This window comes from Meleagris gallopavo, chromosome 1 (genome assembly GCF_905368555.1).
Source record: "Meleagris gallopavo chromosome 1, MGAL_WU_HG_1.1, whole genome shotgun sequence".
In the NCBI taxonomy this organism is placed as follows: domain Eukaryota; kingdom Metazoa; phylum Chordata; class Aves; order Galliformes; family Phasianidae; genus Meleagris; species Meleagris gallopavo.
In genome coordinates, this window is record NC_139404.1 from 127,555,301 (window position 1) to 127,582,965 (window position 27,665).

At 45.1% G+C, this 27,665-nt stretch overlaps 1 protein-coding gene across 3 annotated transcripts; it reads right to left on the minus strand.

The window, feature by feature from the left end:
- Window positions 1-9,599: 9,599 nt before the first annotated feature.
- SHOX (SHOX homeobox) lies at window positions 9,600-25,779 on the minus strand. 3 transcript variants are annotated; one of them, XM_085213269.1, is made up of 6 exons: window positions 24,775-25,779; window positions 23,535-23,766; window positions 21,037-21,245; window positions 17,058-17,115; window positions 16,889-16,977; window positions 9,600-16,321 (listed from the first exon to the last, which is right to left on the minus strand). In XM_085213269.1, the coding sequence occupies exons 2-6, from the start codon at window positions 23,635-23,637 to the stop codon at window positions 16,076-16,078; spliced, it is 705 nt and encodes a 234-aa protein (XP_085069395.1). In that variant the 5' UTR covers window positions 23,638-23,766; window positions 24,775-25,779; the 3' UTR covers window positions 9,600-16,075. The 3 variants fall into 3 exon arrangements, with proteins under 3 accessions (XP_085069395.1, XP_085069387.1, XP_085069382.1); XM_085213261.1 differs by lacking the exon at window positions 24,775-25,779 and adding an exon at window positions 23,999-24,665; XM_085213256.1 differs by lacking the exon at window positions 24,775-25,779 and having other exon boundaries at window positions 23,535-23,984.
- Between the last annotated feature and the right edge of the window lie 1,886 nt (window positions 25,780-27,665).

Genomic DNA, 27,665 nt, shown 5'->3' on the forward strand with positions numbered 1-27,665 from the left:
ACAACTCTGCCCATGGCAAGGGGTTGGATCTTGATGATCTTTAAGGTCCCTTCCAACCAAAGTCATTCTGTGATTCTATGAAATTTTCCTGAGATAGCATAATATGACCAATTACACTAACAAAGAAAGATGACCCTTTTGTTTAAACCTCATCATTTTTTTTGGGGGGGGGGGGAGGGGAGAGGGGGGAATTAGCACAAATATTAGACCTAAGATACTTCTCAGCCTACCACACATCTTAGTGATATGTCAGAAATCTCCAACAGCAACAGCATTGCAAAGGAGCTGCTGATAGCTCCTCAAATGCATAGATTATTCTATTTTTGATGATATGCATATGTCAATCTCAGAGCAAAATTGAGCCCTTAGGGCAAAATTCTCCTCTCAGATCCACACATCAATGGGAGTTGCCCTCATGTATGAAGAACAGACTATTGGAGTTGAGAGCTGCTGTGTAGGTCAGAATGGAAAATTCAGTCTGTTGTGTTTATTTTTGAAATAGTAAATTTAAAACATAAATGTAATTTTCTCTCATAACAAAACATTTAAACAAAATCTAAATCTGGCCTACAAGCATCATAGAAAAAAAAATACCATGCTCACAAATGTAAGCAAATATTTAACTCTGGGTTTTTGGCGGGAAAGGGGAGGTAAAAATATGTCTTCAGAAAAAAAAAATGAATACATTAAATCCTTCCCCTACAATGGTGAATCTCTTCAGAATGAAAACACTCTTTATTATAACACGCTCACTGGGGACAAGATGCTTGAAGGATCAGTTTTGTGTAGTCCTTCATAAGGTAAGAAATTACATTCTTAGTGACTTCAGGTTTTTACAGGCTGCTTGAGCACTTACATAAAGAAAAAAAGCCTCATTTCATCTAACTCTCCATGAAGCAACTCCAAAATATATCATGGACTTCCATTTACCGGAGGGGACAACAAAGAGGAAGGCTCCCTAGTCTAAAGTAGGCACTCAGGAACATGAGTGCAGTCTTCCCTTCTGCACGGACCAATTTTGCGTGTAAATTTTGAGTCAAACGTCACAAAATGTGCATGTGGAAAGAAAGTAGCCAGTCAAGGATTTAGTCTGGGAATTGCTGCCAAAGTGTGTATGTGAGCCAGATCTGCATTCACTTTACACATGCTTTTCTTTGCATGCTTCTTTAAATGATAAAATTAACCCTTTCATAAATGGTACAGAACTTATACCTCCCTTTAATTCCTGATTAATTTCCTCTAATTGTTAATTAGAAAATTAGCAGCTATTAAAATATTGTTTAAAAGTGTAGATCGCTTTGTATGTCCTATACTGATATTTGCATGCGTGTGAACTTCACCTGGAAATTTGAGGTTGCTGCTGCCAGTTTGTAATGCCAGCACTCTGATTTAGTGTTCAAAGACTTTCTCTCTTGCTTCTGCTGTTTTGTCCCTTTCAACATCTTCTTGCTTGAAAACTTCTGTACTCATTAGTCACTATCGAGATCATTAGCACACAGCTTTGGCTCTCTGTAACTGCTATAAACAAAGACATAAAGTGCTTTCTCATGTTTCTTCATTGCATTTTCAGAGACAGCAGTATTCAGGAGGGTAAAAGACTTACAGCTTCAGATGGATAAAGTACAAGCAAAGCAGCAGCCAGGGACAACACCTAAGGCTTTGGAAAGACGACATTAGTTTGAATTATTAAAAAGAAACAACCTAAATTAGTAAGTCTGCTAATGCGCCTTTAGGAACCACATACCCTAACACAAATGTTTACGAATTAGGTAAGCATTTAAGTACCAGTTAAATAAATATTCAGTTATAACCCGTTCTGCCTGTGGACATATAGTTAGAAATCTTTGTTTTTCTGATTTAGATACCACGGATATCAAACGGTAACGAGGATAGCTATAAAAATTTTGCATCCTATTTACACTTGAGAAATGTTAAACTTTCTTTTTTTGTTGTTGTTAGTGGCTCTCTGGGAAATATTTCTTGTCAGTTTTTTTAATCATAACCTGAGAAGAGTGTTTATTTGCAGCAATAATCACTGTTGAGTATCAAAATTAACTTAATTTTCATTAGTCAGACCATGAGAGTATTTTGTAATTTGGCTTGTAAAATTCGTGCAATGAATAATTGAAAAGCCATTATTGAAATAACCCCTTCTTTTCTAACATGGCTGCTTGTGTTTCCCAGATGAAATACAGCATGTATCTGTTGCTATAGCTACAGTCACTTTCTGAAATAAACATTACTTCTTTCTCATTCCTATGTCCATATAAAAAAAGCTAAACTCTGTCATCTTTTTCAGCCATATGCAATGTAGGTAACGCAATCTATTTCAATAATAATTTTATTAAGAGGAAAAAATGCATTATGTCAAAACACAAACATGTAAGTGGTATGAAAGATGGTAATTCTCAAAGTTTATAAACACAAGGTGGCATGTACATGTACAGACTTTCTAAAGAAAGAGTAACCTTTTAGAGACTCCTGTGAATATCTAAACATGAATAGGAGGAGTTTAACAAGATGTGGGAGGAGGGGGAAGGTTTTAAATAAAAAGCAAGTTCCCCAGTGCCTGCTTGGTGTATCCCTTGGATTCTAGCCTTGTGCTTTCCTGAGTCTTGGAAGAGAAACCTCTATTGCATGGATGAGTGGAGTCAGGTAATTTCATTTGATGAGTCGGACAATCCTTTTTAACCTTGTGCTTGTGCAGCAAGAAGAGTTTGTGTACTCTTCAGATTTCTCATTTACAGTTTCCAAAAATAACACTCAGTTGGAGGAAGAGACTGTTCATGAGGCTTAATCTTGTCCTGTTCATGCCAAGATAGCCTCATCCAACAGACCTGAAGGATACACGCTATTGCAAGGAAAACATACCAAACTTCTGTTAGTAGGGTGTAAACTAAATATTCAAAGATTGTTTTTCTGTCACCTCTAATACATGCAAAGCATGTAAGTAATGACTACAATAAAATGACATCCCAGAAAGGAAATCACAAATGCATGTACAAATGAGAAGACAGAGAAAGGATCACACAGGTTTCATCTAGGCCCACTGCCAACTAAGATTAGAGATACAGACAAAGATAAAGTCCTATAACTCATACCCAAAGTGATGGTCAGGGGCATGTAGGATATAAAACAGCATTTGTCCTGTACCCTCAGCAGAACCACACCGAAGTGTGTAAGCAGTTATCAGCCCTCATAATGTTGGATAAAATGTGTGAATATTCTAAATACTTGCTTTTTTTTTTTTTTAATAACCCTTCCTCAAAGCATAGTCAACACAGAGAAAAGTAGGCCATATCAACTCCCAAGAGAACAAGCAAACAGATGTGCCCTAGAGCATATCTTAAGGGACAAAGGTTAGAACTATTTTGGACCACTCCAGACATAGTCTTTCAGGATGGTAAGTATTGAGACACTCATGACTTTAAATACATGAAGTGACATATTCAATAACATCAGAACACAAGCAATCAGCTACTGCTTGCCTCAGAAGGGCAGCTCCCAAATAAATATTCCAACATTTGAGTCAATATAAGATGCAGTTCTACTTGTAAAACATTATGACATTCTCCAATAGTTTACAGGTCCTAGCTAAAAGTACTCTTCCTTTACACTGCATAAAGTGACAGATCAAGAGGATAAAATTTCCTAGGCCCTACAAACTTCACAGATTACAACTGCAGTGAGCAGTTGAGACTAGTCTAGCTGGTGGCATGGCTATACTATGCTGCATGATAACACAGTGGCTGCTGCTGCTCTTTCAAAATTCAGCATTGGTCTGACAGGACCAACCTCTATGACTGTTTTTTTCCACAAACTCTGTGAAAACTTATGCAATCTGATTTTTGCCTGTTTATAGAAAGACCACTGTTGACTTCAGTTAAAGGGGAAGACAGGATGGAGAAAACATTCAGATAAAAGGAATAAAGGAATACTGAGTAACTAAGAAAGAAGATAAATTAACCTAATTTTTTAAATCTGAGAGAAACTGTCACTCATCAATGTGCCTTCCTGTAACAGCAACCAGTCATAGGGAGCAACATAAAGTGAATGAGGCCCAGATAGAAATGTTTGCAGTAATAGGTCTGAGAACATGATTTTCTCAGTTTTTAACATACATGTAGTTTTGATGGGATTTAGCACGTAAGACCAAAAGTGACAAGTGATTTGAACTTACCATCTCTTTGTCTTCCTTTATTACTCCTTATTATCTTCTTGTTCATCAAAGTGACACCAGACCTCATGGTATCATCTATTGTATCATTGGCTCAGAAAGTATTCATTGTGAAAAAATCTCTTACTTATGCTTTTTTTGTGAATAAAAAAACTGAACTCTCCTCAAATAAAATATATTAGATGTTATTTAAGGCCTACGTATGCTTCATTTCTAAACTAAACTACACAATTATTTAGCAATGAGGATTAAGTGAGAAACAATTCTAAGATACGGATAAGTTAATTATGTGTCTCTGTTAAGCTAAAGGGTTCTCTTGAGCATATCACCCTAGTACAAACCCTGTCGATTCCAGGCTGGACTTTCTAAAGCCACTGCAATCTATAGCAAATATCTCCCCATCACTGACCAAAAAAAAACCTATGTGTCCCTGCAACTGTGCAAGTCTCAAACACTAAAGAAAACCACATGAGATCCAGAAATAGTAATTGTACTGCACAAAAAATTAGTTCAACATTTTACTCATGCTACAGCTTTCCCTTTATTAACAAAGTTAGTAGCTACAGGAGTAGCAGTAGCAAAACTTCTGTATTAAGGATGGCTGGCACCTCTTGCAAACATTTTGTCTTGAGTCCTGAGGCTCAGATACACAGAAAAGTCAGTACAACCACAAATATCCATGTATGTGTTCATAGTCCTTGGCAATCATGGTATACACTGAATTAAATTAGCTCTTGAAGAAAGACCTCATTCGTCAACCAGTGATAACACATTCATTCATCTCACCCCCTATGCCAGGTTAAGGCCTGTGTATCTCCTAATGAAATCACTTCAGACTTGATCAGATACTGCATTTCCCAGCTGTTCCTCTTCCTTTGAGCTAACTTAACTTCAGTTTACATGCTACAGCTTTTACATTCTGAACAATTATGTATGTAGCAGCACCACTGCCACATCGTAATTGACAATGGAGAACACTTCACATAGGATGCACCAGGATCCATCTGGATGGAATGAAAAAAAAGTGAACTGAGACTCTTTTTCCCAAGTTCAAATATCATTCGTCCTGCAGTGAATGCACAATTTGTTCACCACAGTTAATTTCTGGGAGTCTTTCACATCCTTTACTGTTGAGCAAAGACTCACATTGCACTGAAAGCTTATGTTAGATAAGAAACTTACTTTTTCTGATCTCTCATCACGAGGACCCAAACTCTTTTTCTTTGACCATACTTCATATCATAAAATTAAATCTTTTGTACATTCTTTGCCAATAAATTCAATAGCTCTCATTTGCCCAAGTCTTGTGAAAATTTATGATATCATAACCATCCTTCTTTTCCTATTAACATACATCTCTAGAACTTCAGCAGAGTCCGGTGTCTCAGACCTAATGGTTCTATAGTGTGTGCAATATGTTTTTTTTTTTAATTTGTAAAAGAATAAGTAGGCAATTATATATGTAAATGTTGAAGGAAAAGATTCTTAAGGCTGAAAAACTAAGCGTTCATTAATTCATTATACACCCAAAAGTCAGGAAGTGCCATTACTGGGATTTACTCTGCAATTGAATTCTACTCCCATGTGTATACATATTATGATACATACTTTAATTATACGATAAGTCTTTTCATTTTTTTTTCTTTTTTTTTTTAATCCACGGGACCCCAGCTTTATTCATTGCACAGTGTTCAGTGAATACACCAGCTGTTCAATATTTCTCTTTATCCTCATGCTTTATTTACTGCATATCTTCTGAACATTGCATTGAATACAGAGTTACTTGTTGCCTCATGGGTTCTGTGCTGATGCTCGCAAATCTAGCATATCAGTACACTCTAAAGATTAATGAATTTATGGCCACAATCTCCCTGTGTACACACTAGGAGAGTGTGATTCCTATGCACACACTAGGAGAGTGTCTTTAAACCCATTTTATAGACTGAAGCAGAAAGACACAATGACCTGCCTAATGTAAGGCAATAAGTGACTGCACAAATTACACCACTGCATAATGTTGTTCACTTCCTGAAGGTCTCAAATCTACACAGCTTCTGCTTATTAAAGTTGTGACAGTCAGAGCTGTGTATTTCAGTACATGAGCCTCCTGATCTTGTGACTTTAACGCCCAAAATACAAGATGCATATATTTCATTCTGGAAATGTTTTACTACCTTCAACATACTTAGTATCAGCTTGGAAGTCTGTAACTGTGCTAATGACAAACTTGCTCTTCTTGTAGTTTTATCTCATCTACATATAGACACTTATTGGTACCTCAAGCAAGTGAGGAACACCCCTAGGAAATGATTTCATTCTCTTCACTGTCCTAGTTCAGTCCTTAAACTCAGTTTACCTCATGGATCAACTAAGATACATGTCTTGAAGTAAGAATTTACCAGATAACATCAGATGGAACCACATGAGATTGCTTCACTAAAGACCCGAAGACTGTATATGTGGCAACTGAAATTCTGTCAAGTTTTGATGAATTTGTTTTTTAATGCTTACATGTATGTGTACATCTATGTCACTCTCCTAAAGAGGTCTTTTTACAATCAGGAAGAGAAGGAAAATTGAAAACTTAGTAAAATCTAGAAAATTTTCTGTATAGGACTAATAAATTTAGGAAATATTCAAATCTTCTCATATTGAGCTACACCTACAGGAAACTATAAGACGGTTCTTTTTTCCCAAGTATGTGTAGAAAAAACAGGTAGTGCTTTGGTTGACTGTCATATCAGAAAAAAGTACAGTAAGGAAACCAGTTAGAACTGAAATCAGAGCAGAAGGAACATTTGCCTGCTATGTAATCAGAACGTCACATGCTACAGTCAACTCCCCAACAAATCCCTACCTAGCTTGTTCTATAAAGTACTTCTCCAGAACCAAGAGCTCTACTTTTTCAGCTACCCCACCTATCAGACAGTGAAAGCCAGGAAAACCCAAATTGTAGAATCCCATGTGAATCTAGTAGCCACAGTCATTATGTATAAGGAAATGTCCTCTAAAGAAACCAAAGTGAACACTGTCACTTCTGTAGTGGAGCACAAGAAGGAAGCATGTGGAAGATACCTGCTATGGAGTTGGTCTGTCCAGATAGATATGTAGCCACAGAGCAAGTAGATTGCTACAGCCGAGCTAGTTTAAGGTACATCCTTAATACATCCTTACTACACTCACCTATTTGCTTGAAGTGACTATATGCTTCCACTGACAAGTCTTGCTCTAGATGTCTGCACTGTAAACATCTGAAGTTAAGCAAGATGGAACAGATGCCCAGTTTCTGTAATTCAGTCAGGCTAAAGGAGGAGCAAGCCTCCCAGCCATAGAGATCTGTCAGGTGCCAGGCACACACAAAAGCAGAACATCATGCTCATGGAGATATTTAAAGTGTTAAACAAGACTACCTGCATCCCACAGGCTTCAACACAGTTGGAGAAGTAGCCAAGAGTCATGTGTTAAGTTTTGGAACCAAGCATTTAAATTCCTCTGAAATCTAATTTCAGACTGAGGCATTAAGATCCTTTTTTGAACCTCTTGGTAGCAATTATAAACCAGCAATTTAATGCAAGACTAGGATCACTACTCTTAATCACATTGTTAACAAAGTCTGAGTATTTGGAGAAATGAAATAAATTTCCTTCTGTTTTGTAGTGCAATCTATGAGTTTAGATCTACTTTTTTGAAGCTTCCTCTGCAGACTTGAGTATATAGGTCTCTCTTAAACTGGACTTTTCTTTATGCAAGCAGTATAGGACTGAACCACTCATACTCGTAAAATTTCCACAGTTCACAGGTATTTGTGCCAGCAGATACTCAGTTCTGTTTCCTGTGCAGCTCCTCATAATTTCACCTCTGTAGCTCAAAAAACAACAGTCTAAAATAAAAGCTATTTAAGAAACAAGAAAATTTTACTGACAATTCATAAAACATTTATTTTCTTACTTGTTTTATTCTTATCCAAATCAATTCTGCTCCTACAGAGGGAATAAGATGCAGTAGCCAAAAATGCTGATGGCAAGAGGGCCAAAGATGTGGGATTTTTTTATGTTGGTTTGGTTGTGAGTTTTTGTTGTTGTTTTTTAATTAAAAATGAATTCTCATGCCCAAAGAAAAGGTGAAACCACATTCAAAACTGTCAATGAAATCAGAAAGCAGTTGAACAAGCAGCTACTGGAAAGCACGCTTTTTCAAAAAGAAGCTCTTTTTTCAACATCTGAACTGACTATGAGTAGACCAAAAAAAAAAAAAAGATATTTGTAGGTTGCTATTAGTCTTCTGTTGAAGCTAATCTTTCAGCACACTCTGTTACCACTTTATATTTTTTTCTGATTGCTCTTACAGTACATGCTACAGACAAGCTCTTACTGCCCATGTATATTTAAGAGAGAGAAAGGAAGGATTAATTTTCTTATAATAGCCTGTCTGTTACATAGCTAATGACAGGAAAAACAGGATGTCAGTTTGTGGTGTTGGCTTAGAGAGAAACAATAATCATGATGTGGGAGTACTGTACCAATTGCTTTCCAGCTATGTTCCAGGTCAATCCTCCAATAGATGCAAATACTTGCAGCAAATACAAGGATAGAAAAGCTACGTGCATGTTCCAGCTTCAGTTTATACAGTTAGTTCCAGTCAAGACATGCCAGAAGGATATGGGGGAAGGGCTATGACATGGAGCTGCTCATCATGCAAGACTGATGAATTTTAAATGCAATGTGTATCAAACAAGGCAGGTCAACCCTGACTCTTGCAACTAATTTTGAAGCTTAGAACCTGGTTCACAGGCTGCAGCTGAACAGAAAGATTCCTACTGACCCAGTTTCCTTTGGCGTGAATGAAACAATATGTACATGGAAACAAGAAGATTCAGGAATCCCTTTCAACATCAAAATGCTGGTTTGCTATTGGAGAGAGCAAAACTATAGCAGGAAATTAGATCTAGCAAAACGACAAGCAGGAACATGGAAAAAATCCTTAATTGCTTGACATATAAGTGCCTGAACTACTGCCTTGCCCCTTGATTTAAACAGTCAACAGACCAGAACCATCAAATACAACCCGTAAAATGGTCCAGTATGCAGAGTCCTTTATTTCTCTTGATGCTAAGAAAAAATCAGCAATCTTAAAAAAAAAAAAGTACTCATAGATGGAGTGCAAGAGTAGATTCTGATTAGTCATCTCTAAACTACATCTTGCTTTCTAAAACTAACACAGAAGCCAGTGAGAGATCTGTAAGTAGAGCAACTACAGAGTAAGACGCATTGCATTCATTCTTGCAATGAGAAAAATGAGATATTAAAAAAAAAAAAAAAAAGTGTTAAATACAGACGGAAAAGTTTTGTTTTAACAAGGGAAAATGCCTTATTATTTATAGTCCCTTTGGTAGTAGTTGTTTTGGGTATTCTTTAACACGTGATTACAAATATTTATAAGTTTATTCATATCTCACTTTTACAAGATGTACATTCATATCATGTGATTCAACATAATACACTTTAAAACTGGAACTCAACATGTTTGGTGAATTCATGTAGGAGCATGCTGGCATAACCGAAACCTAAAAATAAAAATAAAAAAAAGTTGTGTGTTTGTTCTTTTTTTTTTTTTTTCTCTTCCACAATGGCAGAGGGGTACAAATCTGTAAGACAAGTCGGTTTCGGAGATTTTTTTTCACTTTAGCAATCCCTGAAATGTCTGTAAACTCAGACACACTATGTGTACATTATCAAAACAATGCAATGGTACTGCAAATAGTACTGGCTGCTCATAGTTTTGCAAAAGCAACAAGTTTTAAAAATATAAAAATAAAGGCAAAGCATCGTCAAATTTACACTCAACATAATTAAAATAATACACATTTAGAAATTTTTAAACAAAACAATAAATAAAACATCCACATACATTAATACAAAGAAACAGAGATATTTGCCTGTCTTTAATGTAATTAATACATATCATAAGCCTAGATTCATGAAAGTATTGCCTTTCAATAAATATCTTCAGCTTCAAAATCTGATATTTTCTACATTCCTCAACTGATTTTAGTTAAATATCAATTTTTGACATAAGGTGTATGAACTGCATCAAGTTTCAATTGTTTGTCAGAAATCAGAAAGTTTCTAGGCTAATTTACTAAAATTAGGCACCGACTGTTAGCAACAAATCTAACAGATAAAATTTGAGGGATATCTGGTGACATACACTTTTTGAAGAATGCCCAAGCCTATGGCCTTTCACTTGATCTAACTAGAAAGCCGAATGAACAAAAATAACCAGTGTAGTAATAGCCACTGGGTTACATCGATAGGACCAATGGTGCACCTTTTAAAGAGATGTGACTTAGAGATGTTATCTTACAGAAAGTGGAAGGCTCTATTCTCCTAAGGAGAAGAAATCACACGCTGTAGCACACTGCATTTCTTTTCATTGTTTCCAATACCAGGCCTACTCCAGGTCTACAGCATCGTACCACAACAAGAAGAGGTTTTCAAGTGACTGAACGAGAAGCACTTGCAATGATTACCGTGGTTGTTTTGAAACTTGCTAACCATAGGAATTCTGCCACATGATGGAGGGGGGGGGGAAGCCATAATGAGGTTGGTAGGCTGTTTACAGATGAGCAGAGGGACACTTCAATAAACCTTGTTAATCAAGAACAAGAAAAATCCAACCACATCAGCTATGTGCGCTTTATATAGAGTACCATTAGTAAGTGGAAGGATGCACCTGAATTGTTAGATGTTAGATATTACAAAAATCAACACATTCCTAAGAAAGGCATGTAATCTTCTTTTTCCATAGTTTGAAAATTTTCCTCAAAATGCAGGGGGAAAAAAAGCCTGCCATCTCCAAAGTAAGAGCACAAAAAAGTAAAAAAAAAAAAAAAAGAAAGAAAGAGAGGAAAAAGAGGAAAGAGAGGAAAGAGAGGAAGAGAAAGAAAAAAGAAAAACAAATGAAAAAAAAAAAAGTGAGAAAATAAATGATGTGTTTTGCCTAGCACATTTGAAAGAAGAGAAAACATGCATATTTTTTGTCATGCACAAAAAAAAATTGGAACCTGTGTTTCCATTGAGGACCTGGATTTCTGTAGGACTACGTGTCTACTTTATTTGAGTCAAATGTCTCAATGTGTCAGTGTTATGCCAATCCAAAATCTGTCTTATCATTTTACAGCAAACATCAGATTAAAAGACATAGCAGATAAAGCATGCAAAGAACTGACATCAGCACACTTGGTCTGTGCGAAAAATATATTGTGGGAGAAGCTGGAAATGTGGGGCTTTCTAGCAATCTGGGCATGCTGTTGGGAACTCAGATTTTCAGTTCTAGCCTTAGCACTGCCACAACTTGACCCCACTGAGTCATAAACAAAAATCCCATTGACATCCAAGGTCAGCGGATCAGGCAGCATCTTCACGTTCTGTGGAGACAGCACACAAGTGCATGCTGCCACTCTGAATCATGTTTGATGTTCCCTTTAAGACTTCTGACAAAGCCAGGTATGGAGTTCAAATTTCTTGGAGCTGGGCCTCTGCTAGTTACTGATCGAAAGGTGTCTAACGCCACAGGTTTCTTGTCAGAGGATGATCCAGATGCTGCTATGCTACAAAAACAAAAATATGCAGTGCTGTCGGTTGGAGGATGGAACCTGACTCTTGATTTATATGCCCTAATTTCTACAACAATGGGGATAATAACTCTTACCTACTTCAATAATGGGAGAGGATTAAATGATAAACATTTATACAGTGCTTTGCAAATAAACATTATGTAAATGCTAAGTATTATGATATTAACCAAAATGTCACTACATCTATATGACCCTACTAAGCAAAAAAAAAAAAAACAATCCAGTATAAATTTTTTCACACATTTTCAAGTCAGTAAAAATGAACCATGGAGTCACCTTGCTATTTTGATAAAAATGGATGAAGTACTTCAGCCTATTCAATCGTTTTAAAAGATCAGAGGCTTTTTTTCATTATAAAGAGGCCCACGTACTGCAAAAAGTCTTTTCTATAGACCTATAGACTTGTTTATAAGCAACATCATTCATTTGGCAGCCATTCAAGTTATGTCTCAAAATACCAGACCAAACTTTTGAAGAAGATTCTTTAGCAATCTACACGCATTAAATGAAGGTCTCCACAAGAATTCTGCCTAGTATCTGCTGTTTTGATGATCTTGGAAATGTTACACTTCTCATGAAGGATAACACAAAGATCGCTCCGGATGATGACAGACCATAAATGAAACTTGGCATGCCTGAGAATCTAATACAGTTACAATACTTTTAATAAGCACCTCAGGACCTTGACAATCTTTTCTTCAACCTCCTCAAGAAAAAATAGTAAAAGAAACGCAAAGAGAAGACCACGTGTTAACAGAGATGGAGTAGACACTTCAGATTCTAATCTTGTATGGATCACTGGAGCTCCACATGGTAAATGGAGCCACAGTGATTTACATTTAATGAGAAGTACAGCCCTGTACATGGTAACCCAGCTGGGACTTCTCGTTTCTTCCTAGCGATGTATGGATGACAAGAAGAGGTCATCCACAGCAACGTTTTTATACCACCACTGATGCAACTGACCCCTTCTAGAAATAAGGAAATCAGAAACGAGTTTTGGCTACAATGCACCCTTTTCACTTTGTTTCACATTAAATGCAATGCAAGAGTGGCACAAAGTGCCAAAGTACCAGTTGGTAGATTCTCAGCAACATCCTGCCTCTTAACCCAAGTGGATCTACTGTACCTCCTTCAAAACAAGGAGGTACTCTTGCCACCTTTCTCCCTTCTGCAGTGGAAACCAAGGCTGTCCTTGAGACATTCGTTAACAAGTCTTAGCTACTCAGAAAAACCAAGAATTTTTCATCCTGTTAAAATGTACGACAAGTCATTACCCCCCTTATTTTTTGTGAGCAGGGAACTGCATGCACAGTACCAGCATTTTTTTAATACAAGAAGGAATCTATGCATTAAAATTTCTGAGAAGACTACACAAATTTCTGCTGTGTACGTATTTATAGTAAAACATAGTAAAAGCAGAACAGTCACTCCTGCCAATGTGTGAGGAATGCATACAGCACATGCATCCTGTACCATTGTGAGATTGGTAGCATTGGACAGCCTCACTTAGAAAACGTCCAAGAAAATTCAGATCCCAATCCTATCACTTCAAATCAGTTTATTCTGTAGAACTGCTTAGGGATGAAAAATCACTCCTTTGTGAAAGTCCAGCACAGGACTGAAAAAAAATCACATAAACTCTCAAAAGAGGACTTGAAAGGGAAATAATTAAATCACTGGCAGAGATAACAAGTAGTTCACCAAATCGAAAGTTTTTGGTCTTCTGCACTTTGCATCAAATTCTCCTTTGGTAGCCATGGGCATCCAATATAACAAGTTGCTTCTTATATACTGAAACATCTCTATATAAGCTTTATTTTAAATATGCGCGTTAGAAATGCTGGAACCACTCTGAATATTTCCCTTTTTAGCCAGAAACTCATATATCATCGTGAATAATGTTTTTCTTCCTAGGAAATGTTTTCTTTCAATAAGAAAACGTTAATTGCCTGAGATTTTTGTCCATATTTCTCAGCAAGGAGTAACGCTATCTTAATATATTGGTCTTGTTTCAAAAAGGTACTGGGCTTTCACAGAGGTAGAAAAGGCAGGTAACATTTCTCAGCTCCAGCTAATCCAAAGTATGACTACTTCTCACATAATAAATTGAAGGGAAATGGCACAAACTTGACACTTCAGAAATTTTGTTTGCTAGAAAATATCAAAACTTGAAGGAGAAAAAAAAAAAGACAAGTGTCTAAAATTTATCTACAGCATGGTTTTTTTTCGTCCTACAGTATTATTTGGATGTGATAAATATTAGCAAAAGCCCAAACTAGTAATGGAATGCTAAACGAGATCTAAAAAGCAGGCTTAATAACAGTACTGTTGAGACGACAACCATTCATCAATGCAGGCCTTGATAACAAAAGCGACAAATAGCTATCTTGTTAGATGCAGACAAGACCAGTATTTGTACCTTTCTCTCTCCTCCCCATCAAAAAAAGGAAAAAAAAAAAGAAAAAGAAAGAAAAGATGTAATAAACCTAGCAGAAGAAAATAGCATAAAAAGTAGAAATGTGGAAGAAAGGGAGAGAGGAGGCCAGTAAACCCAGACGCTTTGGTAACATAATTTAAAGGATTTTTGTACTCTCCATCATTTCTGGATTTATATTAGTTAGTTTGTTTAAGCCTTAGCTTAAGGTTTGGTATCTAAATCACAGGCAAATTTTTTTAATGGCCAAATATTGAACTTGTCCACCTCTACAAAACACTTCTGTGGGTTTGTTTTTTTTTTTCTTTACTTAAGACTGATTGCAAAAACATCATACAGACTTTTCAGCTTAATTCCCAGAAATATGGCACATTAACTCAACTAGAAATCATGGCATCTACCTTTTCCCAAATGCGATACATATAACTTTATCCATTCATAGGAGACTCAGACCGTCATTTTGGCAAGAGCTGCAATGCACCAGTCTGAGCATAAAGGACTTAAGTTATGGTTCTTGCAGAATCGGTTATTAACAGAATAAGTACGGCTATTTTTTTTTAATCTATAATATTTACAGTATTGCACTTTACTGCACTTAATTGCATTTCACTAAAATTAATGCTGCATCAGTATTATGCCTTAAAACCGTATGTCCGTCTTTATCGTGTAAGTCATTCTTTCTACATCCTGTAAAACAGCAACATTTCAATTAAGCAATCCAGACCTTCAGAGAAAAAAAAAAAAAAAAAGAAAAAAAAAGTTAGAAAAAATGACCTGTTTCTATGGCACAACACATCTCTTTGAGTTCAGGTAACTCTGGCAAAACAGGTGCATTTCCTATTGTTCCCATCTTCCAGGTTATCATTAAGATTGGTAAATTCTAGTCTCTCTCTGCTTTTTTGTTTGTTTTTTGTTGTGGTGGTGTTTTTTTTTTTTCCTTTCAAAGGACATAGCCATTTGAGATGCACTTTTTTTTTATTGCTGCTTTTTTTTTTTTTTAATAGGAAAGAAAAGAAAAAAAAAAGAAACTGCCTTGCCTCAAATCCGAAATTCCACATCTAAATTCAAACCAGTTCTGCAGCAGCAGCTCCTCAGTGATGGAAGAGATTCATGGCAGTGAAATAATACTGTTGGCAACAAAGAAATGTCATCTTTAATGGAGACCAGCCCCAAGGATTTATTATTTATTATTATTTGTTTCGTTTCGTTCTAATATACTTCTGATCTTCCAAACGTGTTTAGTTAGACACATGCACAAAGTAGCAAAACTGACGGGACAGCAGCAGGTGAGGGGATGCTGACGGAGCGATCGACTTTTGCCAGGCTCAACAAATCCGAAGCGTCCCCCACGTTCACGGCTTAACGTGACTCAGAGACGGTTTCCTCTCCCATTTTCCTCTGTCCCCCTCTCTGTCTGTCTGTCTGCCTCTCCTCCCACCTACTTTCTCCTCCGCGGAGTCTCTGGGTTGCGTGGGGTGCCGGGGGCGGTGCGTGGCCGGAGAGGGATGCGGGGCCGCGAAAGTCCTCTCTGGGAAAACGGCGGGACGGAGCTGCCGGGAAGAGCTGGAGAGTGGGGTGGGGAAGGGAAAGGGGGAAAGACATCGAAAATAAAAACGAAGGAAAGAAAAAAAAAAAAAAAAAGAGAGAGAGAGAGAGAAAAGAAAATAAAAACCGGAAAACCGGAGAGCGGGGCGGCAGGGCGGCCCGCAGCACAGCTCTCCCCGCGGCCGAGGCGCTGCTGACGGGAACGGGGCTGCCTTGCGGAGCTCCTGGACCGCGGTGCTAGCCGGAAAGGAGAGGCGTGAGGCCGAGAAGCCGGAGCGTGTCAGAGCCCCAGGGCCTCGGCGTGCTTGCGGGCCTTCAGCCGCAGGTCGGCGATGCTGGAGTTCTTGCTGTTGCTCTTGGCGGCTGCGGCCACCACGGCGGCGGCGGAGGCGGATTCCGCCAGGGAGGCGATGGGCAACCCGAAGGGCGGCGGTGGGAACATCAGGTAGGGCGCGTGGGCCGCCAGGTGCGGGTGCAGGTGCGGGTGCGCGTGGGCCACGCCCTCCAGCTGCAGCTGAGCCTGGACCTGGGTGGCATGGAGACACGGCGTCAGCACCGCGTGTGTGTGCGTGTCCAACCCTTCCCCCCCCAATCCCCTCGTCGTGTTAACCCCAGTACTGAAAGCTGAGTTGGACCTTTTCTCTTTTCTCAGGGAAGCCCCTTTGTAACCCTACACACATAGGACGGTGATTGCCTCGGAACCCTTCCGACGTGCGAGAACGCGCGGCGTTGGCACAGGGATTTCAGCTCCGAGGAAGGGTGTAGGAGTGTGAGTGGGGGGCGGGGGGGTGGTGAGAAGTAGTTTATTTATGTATTTAATTATATGGCTTCAAATATGGCTTTTCAAAATCAATACAATTAATCTGTCAGCCTCCACGTGCCTGCGAGAAGCAGGAGGTGGCCGTGGGTCCCTCCGGGCCCGAAGAATCGATTCGCCATCCATTGAGCGAAATAGTGGAAGCGCTCGGCTCCTGGAGGGGGCTGGGGGGTTTGTGCGCTGAGCTGCGTGTGTCATACGTGCCCTCCCCTCGTACACGGGGCTTGGGAGCGCGGCTAGAGTTAGGGGGACAGGCAGTGAGAGCGGGGCTGCTACCTGTTGGAAAGGCATCCTCAGGGCTCCCATATTGACGTACGGGGCTACTCTGCAGGCGTCTAAGTGGCTGGCGGTGCCCAAGATCACACCTGCGGGCACAGACGGGGCCGGTGAGCGTCGAAGGGACCCTGCACGCCCCCCAGCGTCCCCCCGGCTGGCCCCTGCCCACCTTTGTGCATCTGGTTCTCCTGCTTTCGGCACTTGGCTCTCCTGTTCTGGAACCAGACCTGCGAAAAGAAAATGCAAACAAACAAAAAAAAAAAAAAGAAAAGAAATTGGGGGTAGACGAGGCAGCTGCTAAGAAAGCGGATTAACTGCGGGGCTGAGGCCGGAGGGAGAGGCTCAGAGCAGCTCCGCTCAGCTCCGTCCCTGGGGGCAGAGCCCGGCCCCGAGACTCTCGGCGCTATGAAGGGCCCGGGGGTACCTCACTTTTTTTGGAGGGGGGAAGGGGGAGGGGGTCTCCCAGCAGGAGGTGAGCCCGGAAGCCCCCTGACAGCGCGGGGGGCCTGCAGCCGCCGCTTGCAGCGAGCGCCCCGTTACTGTCGCCGTGCCACCCGGCTGCAGCGGGGCCCCGCGCTGGCACAGTTCGCCGTGACCCCCCGCGGTCCGGCTGCCTTCCTCATCACACCTCAGCAGTCCGGAGCAGCCAAAGCCCACTTGAGCGACGGGACAGACCGTTCCCCCGGAGCTGGGAAGGCTGGGGACCTCCGAGGACAAGCGAGATACAGAACGGGAACAAAGGGCCGAGTCACTCCCAAACGTGGGGAGGAAAGAAAACGCGCTTCTGTGGACTTCTGAGCAGACACTGCGATGTCTCCCACACAGGGTACAGAGCAGTGCTGTGCCCTGACCGAGAGATGCCCGTAAGCAAGCAGTCCTCCCTGCCTCCAACAGCCTCCTTTCGAGGGCACTCCTGACGCCCATCCCTTCGCCCATCACCGTGCCCCTCTGAGGAGCTCGGGATGGCGGCTCTCCCCATTGGCACCGTCAGAGACACAGAGCAGAAAGCACCGCAGAGCCCCATCCTCACACAAAATCTGCCGATTGTGGACAAACATTGACTTTCACCGCTGATAAAATCTTGTCGCTAAGTAAACACCTCCAACCTTTGATGTTCTCGCACTTGCCAAGAGATCATACGGTTAATTAATACTAACTGCACTTCCTACATCAAATTTTGCCTCCAAGCTTTCTTCAATTGCCTTAATGATGGTCATTTACAACGGAGTAATTAGTGCAAAGAAAGGCTTCCAAAGGCATTAATTACCTCGGGTACCTCAGTGATTTTCTTAAGCAGGAATCGGCCCTCTCTCCTTTCCAGCACCGTTTCTCCTACCTAGAGAGGGGGCGGGCGGACGGAGGGGCTCTGCCCGCTCCCGTTCCCAATTCCCTGTTCCGTTCTCATTCCCATTCCTGGTGAAGCCGCCTCGCAGCTCTCCCGGCTCCGCGCAGGGCACGGGGCTGCGCTCGCTCCGCAAACGCGCAAATCCCAGCGACGCGCAGCGCTGCTCCATTTTTTACCGAGGTTTACATACAAGAACGCAAAGTATCACCGCACGGTCGCGACAATAATGCGTTTTTTACAGTTGTAAATCCTTGCAGGAAATCTCCTTGCGTGTGTTACCCCCCACCTCCGCCCCGGCCCTCCCCCCTCTCCCCCCCCCCGCTCTCGCTGCCTCGCCAAAGAAGTATAAATTGTCAGGAGGAATTTAAGCAGCGTTTAAACAACTTCTTCTGCAAATCGGAACATCTTTCAACCAGAAATTGTATTTAAATCTGGAAAACGAAGTGCCCTTTCCCTTTAGCTATGAAAAAATAAGGTTATGAGGTATAAAAGTGATGAATTAGCCGCCGCGTTAAGCGATAATAAATCAGGCTCGGTGTGATTCGCGATCAATTCCAATTAGTCATGAATATGCTAAGTAAAGCGCAGTACACTGTTTTAGACAGTTATTTCTTCATTAAGGATCACTCAGTGATTTCTTTCACAAATGCTCTAATCTGATTTCCTTTTGATTTCCATTAGAGACAGTGAATAATGACATTTAATTTAGCCCTGCACCATAAACCCAAAGATATTTGTTGTAATTGAATTACTGCCTGCTCCTCACTACGGTCTCATAACTTTCAATTATAACCCTGACAGCTGGCTGATATGAGTTTCCAGTACAACACTAAAAATAAAAGGTTAATAAGGACTAGCTACCATAGGAGCTCCAATTTATTTACAGCAAATTTCCACACTAAATTGAAACTATATCCTTTAACAGCAAGGGACAGGCGCTTCGGAGAGGAATTAGGGAACAGTTCTGAAAATATTACAAAAGTCTTTCCCTTTCCCCTCCCTTTCTGCTTTTTTACCACTTCCATCTCCTGATGGATACCACGCTCTGTTTATTTCTTAACTAATTATCCATCTCTCCTCTTATCTCTCTTGATATTTCTTTCCTTTCTAGCGTTATTTTCATTCATGAGAACATTCTTTTAATAAATATATATATATATTGTCTTTATCATTGCCTGAACCATTGCCTTTTTTTTCTCCCTCCCTCTCTCTCTATTTTTTCTTTTTTTTTCTTTTTTCCTTTTTTTTTTTTTTTTTTTTTTTTTTTTTTTTTTTTGGTGCTGTTTGAAGCTCTGCGAACACTCGAAGCACCAATTTCCCTGCAACTCTGCACATCCTGTTAAGGTGCTGCTCAGTAATAAAGTACTTGAAAGAAAGAGTGCAGAATTCAATTACAAGTAATTTATTTTTATAGAAACAGTACATCAAGGCCTCGGAAAGATATTACAGAGCCCAAGTAAGAAGATCTGGGAAGATGACATAAGAGTTGATGTCCCCTTCAGCAAAAGTTTAATCTTTTCATTAATTTATACGGTGCGCTGAGATCAATCTTCCGGGAGGGCGCCGGCCGGCAGCGCTCAGCACCCCGCGATCCCCCGCACGCTCAGCAGCCGCTCACATCGGGGGAAACACGGGCTGAGGGGGGGGGGAGGGGGACGAAGAGCCTCCAAAAGCCAAAGAGCGAACGCAAAGCGCCCGGCTCCGCTATTGAATTCGGGACGTGACTCCAGGAGGAGGCTGTTAAAGCGAGGCGGCCGCTTGTCACACAGAGGGGAGTGCGGGAGGAGCGGCCCCTGCCCACGGGCTCCCAGCGGGGCCTTAGGGACGGGGGAAGCAGCGGTCCGCTCCCCGCAGGGCTCGGGCAGCGACGGACGCCTACGGCACCTCTGGGACCCTTCGCGATGTCCTTATAAACGCGCATCCCCTGCTCCCGGGGTGGTTCGTTCGTTCGGAGGGTACGGGTGGGAACTTTTGGGGGGTTTGAGGTCGGGTCTCTGAGCACCGAGTTCTCGCTTAGCGAGGCGGTGTCCCTCACGGAGCCACAGGTTGGTGCCATTAATTATTCCTGGGGTGCTGGGTTTGATTACGAGACCTCTGTTGTGGAGACGCACTCCCTCCTTGCCGTCAGCTTTGGGGAGGGGGAGTATTTCCCTCGTACCCAGCCGCGAACCGAGCTGAAAACAATCGCTGCCGAGGACAGAGCCCCTGAGGCTGACGGCCCCGACGGCCCCAGAAGGCGCAGCACCCGGACCTGTTGGCAGAGCTTAGGGGCTAATTGGTGTTTAGCTGCGTCCGGGGGGGGCTCGGCAGATGGGTGCCATGCATTCATACGCTGCGTGAGGCGGAGGGGCACCTTCCCCCCGCCCCGCTAATCCCGTCCCCGAGCACCCGGCCCCGCGCACGGCGATTGTGGTCGGAGCTTTTTTTTTTGCTTTTTTTTTTTCCTTATCCTAACGTCCCCATGAAAGGAAGCGGGGGAAGAAATGAGGATTAAGAGAGAGTTAATGACGCGTTTGCAAGGGAAAGTAGGATGATAAATGAAATAATAATAATAATAAAACCAATCGCGCAGTTACTAGAGACACATCGTCACCACCACTCCCCCAGTCAATAATAATAATAGTAATTGTTTAAAAAATCATTAAATCGCGTTCCTAGGCAATGAAAGGAGCGAGTAGCTGCCCTCGGGCAGGGTAGGGTGTCTGTACAGCACTCGTCTCCTCCGCCTCCCGCTCGGGACGGAGCGGGCACCGCGTTGGGATACGCCGGCAGCGAGCTTCCAGACATAGAGCCTTTCTCTTACCTGCACCCTAGCTTCAGACAGTCCCAGCCTCTGGCTTAGTTCCTCCCGCATGAAGGCATCCGGGTAGTGAGTCTCATCAAAAAGTCTTTCCAGCTCGTTCAGCTGCTCTAGTGTGAAATTGGTTCTGCTTCTCCTTTGTTTCAGCTTGGTCTGGCCGTCCTCGTCCTCCGACTTCACGTCCTCCCGCTTCTCCTTGCACTCGTAGATCCCTGCGGGAGGAGATAACAACGCTGAGCCCCTCGGCACCGCTCCGCTCTCCCTCCTCCCGCCCCGATCCCCACCTGCGGGGACCCCGCCGGCCGCCGGCTGCCGAGCAGCGCTGGGCCGGGTCGGGCCGCGCCGTCGGGGCCGGGCCGGGGGCCGCTGGCGGACTGAACACGGCCGATTCCCGGCAGAAAATCAAAATATTCGCTTCTGTACATATACTTAAATTCCCCTTGCTTTCTTGAGGCCCTGCTATCTCGCGGCAGTGAAATGGGATTTCTGCTTTCCTCTTTTCTCCCGAAGTAAACTGGGCTGTGTAAGCAGCTCCCCGCCGCTGCCACGGTGAAGCCACTGTGGAAATGTTTGCCTCGTAACGAAACTTTCCATGGGCCGACACCGGGACCGTCTCCCCCTTACTGCCTCCTTCCCCCCCTCTCCCCTCCACCCTGCACGGCGTGAGCAGAGGGCTCAGGGCTGGAAGTATCCCCAGATCCTCCAAACATTCCCTCCTTAGCCGCACAGAGGCTTTATTTCCCTCTTTCCTCTTTATTCTCCTCAGTGCCGGGAGGCCCGAAGCCCTTATAAACGGGACTAACGGGAAGGCAAGCGGTGTTGGGGGGGGCGAGAGGGGGGAGGAGGTGAGAAGCAATGCCCGGGACCCCCCTGTCCCGCGGGTTGTTCCAGGTCGGGGCCGTTTTTCTTCGCCAAGTACCTACGTTTTATACATACACACGGAGAAATACACACATACATATGTACACACATCCGTATACACTCACATACATATACATGTACATATCTACAAGCCCATACGATTAGAGCACAGCGAAATTCAGACGACCGACTTCACAGCGTCACTTCATTGACCTTCACAGACCGTCCCGAGCCGTGTCTGTGCTGAAGCAGAACTGGCACCGGGCTGAGCGCTCTGCCTTCACTTCTGTCCGTCCGCGAACCCCTCGGGCTCCCCGCACAGCTAGAGGAAGGGTCCGGCCCGGAGGTGTCGGCTGCTCATGGTGTATTTGAACCCCTGTTAGGAGCCGGGATACGGACCCAGCAAAAGCCGATAGCGAGAACGGGCCGCTCCCAAGAGCTGTGTCTCCTTTCGGAGATACGGGTCTACAGCACATCCGCACTGGCTATAAAATATTAACAACACTGAAGTCACACGCAGGAATCAGTTGAAATCCGACTGCAACCTGGCGTGAATTTAAGCTGTCACAGGCACCTCCGTGCGCTCCAACTCCTCCCTTCCATCCCCACCCCCGGCCCCTCGCCATAGATGAGATTAGCTAAACACACAGCCAGGATTTCGATACACGAGGAAAAGGGGCAGTAGCAGGGAGATTTATTTTTTCACTCGTTCTCTTTTCTATCTTTCTGTTTTTTATTTCCCATTTTCTTTTTTTTCTCCTTTTTTATTTTTTCTCTTTCTCTCTCTTTATTTTGTTTGTTTGTTTATTTATTTACTTGTATGTTTATTAAGATTTTTTTTTCCCCCCTGTCGTATCCCGGTCTCATTTCCCAGCCCTCTCCCTCTCGGTAATTCCACTGAGGGCTCCCTGTGCCGCGCAGCCCCGCTCCCGATCCCAGCAGTGTTTTTGCGGGGACCGGCTGTGGCCGAAATGCGGGACGTGGGGCTGAGTCCATCGCTTCCAAGGTGGGAAAGGGAAGAATACGAAACCAACCATGGGCCTGCATATTAAACTGCCTTTCACCCCGTGTTCTACTAAACGAGATCAAACAGAAGGAAGAGGCTGAAAGGCCTCTCGCTGTTCCCCACCTATAAACCGCTTTTGTTGCCCCTCTGCCGGCAGCTCCCGGGCGGGCCCACCTGTCCCACCACCCGGAGACACTTTCTCAACTTTCTATCCTCCCCCTTCCCCCCCACATTCCCTTTTTAATTCTCTCCCTACGAACGTGGCCGTGATTTCAGCTCGGAAACCGCCTTTAATATCAATTCCTTCCCGAAGCGCGGGACCGCCGCGTCCCCCCGGCCCGGCCCGGTTCAGGTGATGAGCGGTGGGCATTCGGGATGCGGGGCTCTCCCCGCACCGCAGCGCACCGACTGCCCGGAAGCACTGAACCCCGCGGACGCGCTTTGCCCGCACCGAACCGCGCCGATGGGCGAAATGCCCCGTGCGAGGGGTCGGGGGAGGCCCGAAGTTGCGGCTCTCTCCGCACGGTGCCGTGCGCGGTGCGCGGACGTACGCTGCGGTGCTCGGGGAGGGGGGGTCGGGCCCACCGAGCCGGGGCTCCGAGGGCCGGGACCGGGCGGGGAGCCCCGCTCTTACCTTCCGCCGTCCTGCCCGCGGCAAACTCCTTCAGCTTGTCTTTGTCGCTTTCTACGTGGTCCTTGAAAAGGTGCACGGGGCAATGATTGCTGCCCTCGGTCATGTCCGGCAGCGCCGAATCGGAGTTCCCAAGCTCCCTGGAGCGAGCCAACCCACTCTCCAAAACTTCCCGGTACGTGATAGTCTCCTTCTTGTTGCCGCCGCCGCCGCCGCCGCCGCTCTCTTTGCTTTTCTGGTCGAAAGATTTGGATACAAAAGCCGTGAGTTCTTCCATGGCTGCCCGCGCTGCTATCCACACGGATCCCCCGGCCTCGGCCGCGATCCCCGCACGCAGCGTGCGGCGGAAGATGGGCTGTGCGGGGTGAGCTCACTCCCGCTGTTATTTATGCCTTTCAATTTGAGATCACACTATTTATACATGGCCACCTCCGCCCAGCCCCCCGCTCCCCGTCTGCAGCAATTACCGCCCGCTCCGTGGTCGCGGGCGGACTCCCAGCAGCGATCTCCCCCACCTCAGGCCAGCAATTGGCTTTCTTCTCGTTTCATCACCGCTTGGCATCTCCGCACCTTGATTTAGGGAGGCGAAAGGGAAAAAGAGGGAGAGAGGAGCGGGAGGGAGGGGGGACGGAGAGAAACCCCAAACCCCCCCATCCGTCTGCGGGAAGGGGAAAGCGATCGCCCGTCTCCGAGCGGAACCGGACCGAGCCCGGCGGCGGCTGCGCTCCCGCGGCCACGGGAGCGAGACGAACAGAAAAACATTGTTCAATAAAAAAAAAGGTAACGAATAAAAAAGCTGCCGAGGTGCTTTTGTCGCGCTCTTTGGGAATGCCGCCGGATTCAGCGTAATTCAATGGTCAACACCGCAACCGGCCGGGCACAACGCTGCCGTGCGCTGGGGGTGCGCGGGCCAAGAGCGGTACGTGGGGTCGGGGGGAGCGAGAACGGAGGTGAGGGGCGGGAGTGGGGGGGGAGCGGACACGGCGCGGTCCGTCGTGTGGTGTCAATGTCAGCGCGATGCGCGGAGGTGCCGCTGCGGGAAACGCGTGTGTGTGGCTGCGGAGCTGTCCTGCTGCGTGCGTGCGGGGCGGTGTGTTAGCACGGGAGTTCATACACGGCAAATGGAGCGCGACATCGTCTGCCTCTCTCTCTCTCTCTCTTTTTTTTTTTTTTTTTTTCATTTTATATATATTATATATATATATATATTTTTTTTTTTTTTTTTTTTTTTAAAGACACCTACCCCGCCGGTTTTAAGCACAGATCCGGCTCGCTTTCGGGATTCTGCCCTAGCTCCGTTCGGTGCCGACGTGCCCCAGCCCCGGGGCAGCCCCACGCCGCCGCCCCGCGCTGCCCGCTACGGAGGTTCTGGCCCGAGCGCGGCGCCTCGGTCCTTTTTCGGGGAGAGCGCTGGGAATGAGCGCAGCCTTAAAGCCCCACTAATATGCGTAATGAATCCGAAGGAACCCGCGGCAGCAGAGTTAACACCTCCGCGGGAGGAGGGGGGAAATAATCGAGGAAGCAATTAATAAAGGGCTTTAAAAAATCAATTTCCCCCTGCGCGAATTGGAAGTGATGATGGAGGGGACAGGGATGGATCGCTGGGTGTCGGCAGCGCGAGTTGTTGTGCCTCTGTGTCTCGGCCGCGTCCTTCCCCCAGAGCTGGCGGAGGGGCCGCGGACGCCGAGCACCGTCACACGCGGAGCTGTCAGCGCGAACGCTCCGTAGGCATCACACGGCCCCGCATTAATAATACGGGCAAACGGGAGACGTGGGAGCAATGTCTTAAAAAAAAAAAAAAAAAAAAAAAAAGGGTAGAAAAAGAAAAAAAAAAAAAAAGCGGATTCCGGAGCCGCACTCATGTGCCTGCGTCGGAGCTTATGCTTATGCTCGGCGATGTTCACTGCAGTTCGGCTGCCAGAGTTTACCCTCCCCGGATCGCACTCCCAGTTCTCAGCCTCGCGCCTTTCTGCTACGCCTGTGGCTCCCGTCCTCGAGGACCAGGACAAACCCACCCTCAACCCCCCAAAAAAAACATCTGGCAGAGGGAGGGAAGCCCCGTGGCACTCCCGTTTCTCCTGTCCCCTGGGACAGCCGTCCCTCTTCCCCCTCCCTCCCGCCCCGGCTCCGGCAGAGCGGAAAATGAGCAGCCCGACGGCACCGACGGCTGCGAGGAGCACGGGCGTGAGGGCACCCGCCTCAGGGTCGCTCCCAATGCAAAAAGCGAAACAAAGCATCGGAAAGGGAAAGGAGAAAAAAAGTGGGGGGGGAGAGGGGGAAGAATAAAAAAAAGCTGTACAGATCGCAGCTCCTCCCCCTGGGGACCCAGCCGATGGCCCAGGCAAGGGGCGCGGGGGTTGTCGGACCCGTCCCGTCGCAGGTGGGGAGCGGCCCTTCCCACAGCGTGCGGGCAGCGAGGGCACGAAGAGGAGTGCGGATGAAGGTGAGGGTACTTTGGAGTCTGTCACAAACTTTGGCTGCGGATGCGAGGGGGAATGGCGCTCGGTGCCGCTCTGATAACGGACTGGGGAGGAGAGGTGGGCTGGGGGAGGAGGAAGCAAGGAGGCATAGGAAAGGAGGGAGGGAGCTGCCGTCCAAAACTCGTTCCCTGCAGGCACGGAGCTCCTGGGACACTGTCGCAAACCACTTCGCCTCCGCGGGGAAGACATCCCGGCACCCTATGGAGCACCCGGACCCCATCCTTCCCTCCCAGCACGGCCTCAAAGAGCTCCGCGCCACCAACTCCCACACTCCACCCCCTTCCAATCCCTCCCCGGAGCTAAGCGTTGATCCCTTCCCTCCCCCAATTTCCACCCCACTTTCTTCCCCTTTTCCCCATCCTCCTTCCTCTGGCTCCACGGGACCGAACACCCCTCAAAGCAACCTCCCCGCCCCCGCCGCCCATACCCCGAGAGCTCCCCGCACCCCGGTCCCTGCCCCGTGTTTTCTCAACCCGGCGCCTGCAGCGCTCGGGGCAGCATAAAGCGGCACTGTGCGCGCATCGCCCGGCGGAGAGCGGCCCCGCACCCCGTGCCACCGAAGAGCGCTTATTTCGCCTGATATCCATATATTGGTGGGTTTTGTTCCCCCTGCAAAGGGATCCCTTGACCGTGAGGGGCTTTCTCCGAGAGAAACGAGAGGAATCATTCTGAATGAGTGTCAGCGTTGCCTCAGCTTTAAGCATTTCCAAAGCAAAGCGTTGGATTTCATATTTCTAAGAGGAATTTACGTTTGTACATTGACTCACGGCGTGACGTAGAGCGGAGCCGATTCCCTCCCTCCCCTCCCTCCCTCTTCCCCCCCTTTTCCCCCCCCCCCCCCCCCCCCCCCCCCCCATCCCCCCCCCCATTCAGCTGATTTCGGTCGGAATGGGGCAAATAAGCCGAAAGCGAAATCCCCTCTCGGAACCGCGCGGTAAGGAGCGCTGCGCAGGAAGCGCCGCTCGGAACACAGAGCAGAGCCCTCTCCTCCACCGCATCCCTCTGCCCCCCTCCTCCCTCCCGTGATTAATTCCGGGGCTGTAATCATGGACATCGCACATCAAACCCTCCCGCCCGCTCTACGGACTCCCGCAGGTTTTTATTGGTTTACATGAAAGCGAGTAAACATCTTTCCGAGGCTGCCCTTTCAATCGGGCTCCATTTCCAGGGCGCATCATTGCGAGGACAATTTGTTTTAATAATAAGAATGGATGCGGCGTTAATGGGTTTCAATTTGTGTTTAGGGAAAAAAAAAGAAAAAAGAAAAAAGAAAAAAAAAAGAAAAAAAAAGAAAAGCATTAAATATTTATCAGTATCGATCGAGGGGATCAGGATTTTACAGCCGTCTTCGCACATTTCATAGATGGGATTCTTTTCCTTTTTCTTTCTTCCTTTCTTTCTTTCTTTCTTTCTTTCTTTCTTTCTTTCTTTCTTTCTTTCTTTCTTTTCTTTCTTCTTCTTTCTTTCTTTCTTTCTTCTTCTCTTCCTTCCTTCCTTCCTTCCTTCCTTCCTTCCTTCCTTCCTTCCTTCCTTCCTTCCTTCCTTCCTTCCTTCCTTCCTTCCTTCCTTCCTTTCTTTCCTTCCTTTCTTTCCTTCCTTTCTTTCCTTCCTTTCTTTCCTTCCTTCCTTCTTTCTATTTAGGAACGTGGGCCAT

Coding starts and splice junctions, on each gene's coding strand:
- SHOX (XM_085213256.1), bottom strand. CDS start 23,808: ATGGAAGAACTCACGGCTTTTGTATCCAAATCTTTCGACCAGAAAAGC. Junction 21,246..23,534: donor CGCGGGCAGGACGGCGGAAG/GTAAGAGCGGGG, acceptor CTCCTCCCGCAG/GGATCTACGAGTGCAAGGAG. Junction 16,322..16,888: donor TGAGGATGCCTTTCCAACAG/GTAGCAGCCCCG, acceptor CATGCCACCCAG/GTCCAGGCTCAGCTGCAGCT.